Source organism: Mesitornis unicolor, unplaced genomic scaffold (genome assembly GCF_000695765.1).
Source record: "Mesitornis unicolor isolate BGI_N332 unplaced genomic scaffold, ASM69576v1 scaffold47621, whole genome shotgun sequence".
Classification (NCBI taxonomy): Eukaryota; Metazoa; Chordata; class Aves; order Mesitornithiformes; family Mesitornithidae; genus Mesitornis; species Mesitornis unicolor.
The window spans coordinates 1581-4182 of record NW_010162669.1 but is presented as its reverse complement, the minus strand read 5'-3'; the positions used below and the strand labels follow the sequence as shown (position 1 = coordinate 4182).

Sequence of the window (2602 nt, the reverse complement as noted above, 5' to 3'; positions counted from 1 at the left end):
AGGAGATGCCTGCTGCTCATCCCACAACCACCCAGTGCCTGCATACTCACTCTTCTGGAAAAGAAATCTCACCTGGTACAAGACAGCCCTTCCAAGAGGGTCCATTTCAGCCTAGCTACAAACCCAGGTGAGCCACAGGTACTTCCACACATGCCAGTGGTCACTAGCAGGACAGCAGCTATGATGGCAAGCTGCTTCACCTGCACTTGTACATCCTGCAGTCCAGCCTGATCCATCAGCAGTGTCTGCGAACAGAAACCAAATCAGCCTGGGGGTGTAGAAACAGCAGCTGTGATCACTCAGCAGATCTCAAGCCAGGGAGCAGGGCTGTACCGTCCCCATGAAGCCGCGTGGAAGGCAGCAGGGAGGGTTAGGTTTGTGAAAAATCCAATTTGTTTCACATAGGGAAAACCATGTGCCATGACTCATGGTGCAGAGGGGACAGAGAGTCTGGCCAGTTCTCTCTGTAGAAGATGCAGAATGGCTACACTTACTCATTTTGTACATCTATGAAAATGCTGTAAAGGCATCCAAGCACTTCTCCTACCTCAGGGTATTCCTTTTGCCCAAGCTCCCAGCAGAGCAGATTCACATATCCTCGACTGAGCACGGACCTGAGGCTTGGCACAGTTGTGTTGTTGCTGCCAGCCCCTCGCGAGCGTGTGGCAGGTAAGTCACAGACTGCATGGAGGGCCGGTGGCTGCAAAGAGGACACAGACACCTCTGCTGCTGCTTTGCACAGCCACTCTCTGGTGTAAACCAGGCCATCTGCAGGGAGGTAACCAAAACGGATGTTCACAAGAGCAGACTGGTCAGGCTACAGCAGTAAGAAGTGGGCATGCGATGCTGCAGGCTGAAGGGGACGTGTGTTTGGGAGGTGAAGGCATCATGCTGGCTCCTGGAAGGGTGGGGAACGGCTTACGCCATTGCTAACATACAATATTAATGTCCTGTTGCCAGGGCACTGCGTTAGCCTACTGAGACTGGTACATGGAGAACATTGTATTTCACAGAGGATTTCAGTCTCCAAGAAGCACCTTTAATGGAGCCTGATGGAGAGAGGCAGCCAGAGAGAAATCCTCTACAGCCTAGCAAAAAAGAGAGATCTACATCAAATGCAGGCTTCCCTCTTTAAATGCTTCCCAACAACATTTTGCTCATTCCTCGGAGGATCTCAAACCACTTCAAACTTGTGAGTTCCTCATGAGAAAGCTATTAGCTCTGCCTTATGCATGCAGCAACCGAAGCACGCTAAGTGACTTCTTTTCTGCAAGGTATTTTAGTGAAGAGCCTTGAGGAAGGGACCCAGGAGTCCCCCAGCTCTTAGAGGCATTTCTCTCATCTGTTGTTGAGAGTGTGGTGAAAGCAGCACCTTTGAAATACTAAAAGTTCCCTTTGAGTGCTCCTGGAGAAGTAGCAGCTCTCCTCTCCCTTCCCTTCCGACTTACCAGGCAGCTTATCCAAGAGTTTCTGGAATTTCTTCTGTTCATACTGGATGGCCTGGTCTTGCAAATGGGTGCAAAGGTTCTGGATGGTAAAATTCAGCATATCCATTTTCATCAGGCCCAACACCTGGAAAAATCTCCCTGGGATGAGACACAGTGAACTGAAGGGTTAATACTGCAGTAAATGCTGTCATTTGGGCCTTTTGAGAATGCTGAGAAAGGGGAATTCAGATCCTCTGACTTGATCCCATTTTCTCTCAAAAGGTTGTTCAGTTTAATTGCAGTGCTCCCTAAAAATTACTCCAAAAACCAAAGTTACTTCACTGAAGACTCTACTACTGTCTAAATTGCAGCTGGGCAACAGGAATATGTCTACATTGAAAAAAAAAAAGGAAGTCAATGGCCAGAATGGACAAAAGGGTCTGTAATTCCAAGGCCGTTTCCTCTCAACCCAGTGTTTTATGGTTGAAGGTTCTGCTGGTCTGCGTGGACCAAGGCAGAGTCAGCATCACCCGCCTGAGAACTTGAGCTGGGTCTGTGATGCTCTGTGACCCTTGTACCTCCTCATCCCAAATGGGTGCACACAGCCTTGCCATTGTGCCAAGGACGTACGTGGTGAGACCGTGGGTACCCAGAGCCCCATGCTCAGCCTCCTCTCTAAACAACTCCATGTCCAAGGCCTCTTCAATCTCACTTCAGAGCCCCTTGTGCCACGGCAGCAGCAGTGACAGCAGACCCTGCCCAAAGAAGCAGCAGTCGCTCTCTTTTTGGTTCAGGAACTCCACCGTTCTCCAGAGTTGCTCAACAGGAATCCAGGTTGGCCTTGTATTGAGACTAAGCTAGCTCCTCAGTACACAAATTCTGGGGCACACAGTCACTTTGAGGGAATGCTCGACTAATGACTCACTTCAGGATGTCTGGCTACTGTTTCGAATCGCACAAAACCTCCTTTACTGTCAGGCATGAAAGAAGGGAGTTCTCTGTCTGGAGTCTAATGGGAATAGACTGAAAAAGCAAACTATACAAAACTTGATGCCCTGCTAGAAACATACGTCTTTCAGTGTGAAACCATGTTTGCACTCACTTCATTGTACATTTAAAGAGTAGATACAGGTCCTCATATCCCTAAAGAGGTGTCTCTGTAGAGAGAACTGCAG

The 2602-nt window shown here is 48.8% G+C and overlaps 1 protein-coding gene across 1 annotated transcript in view; it reads right to left on the bottom strand.

Moving 5' to 3' along the window:
* Positions 1 to 2602, bottom strand: part of LOC104547850 (T-complex protein 11 homolog) — a gene marked incomplete at its 5' end in the record, with an annotated part of 6228 nt that overhangs the window by 2357 nt on the left and 1269 nt on the right. The window contains 4 exon segments of the mRNA XM_010193693.1: positions 73 to 245; positions 548 to 768; positions 1449 to 1582; positions 1938 to 2182. Coding sequence (XP_010191995.1) covers positions 73 to 245; positions 548 to 768; positions 1449 to 1582; positions 1938 to 2182 — 773 coding nt within the window.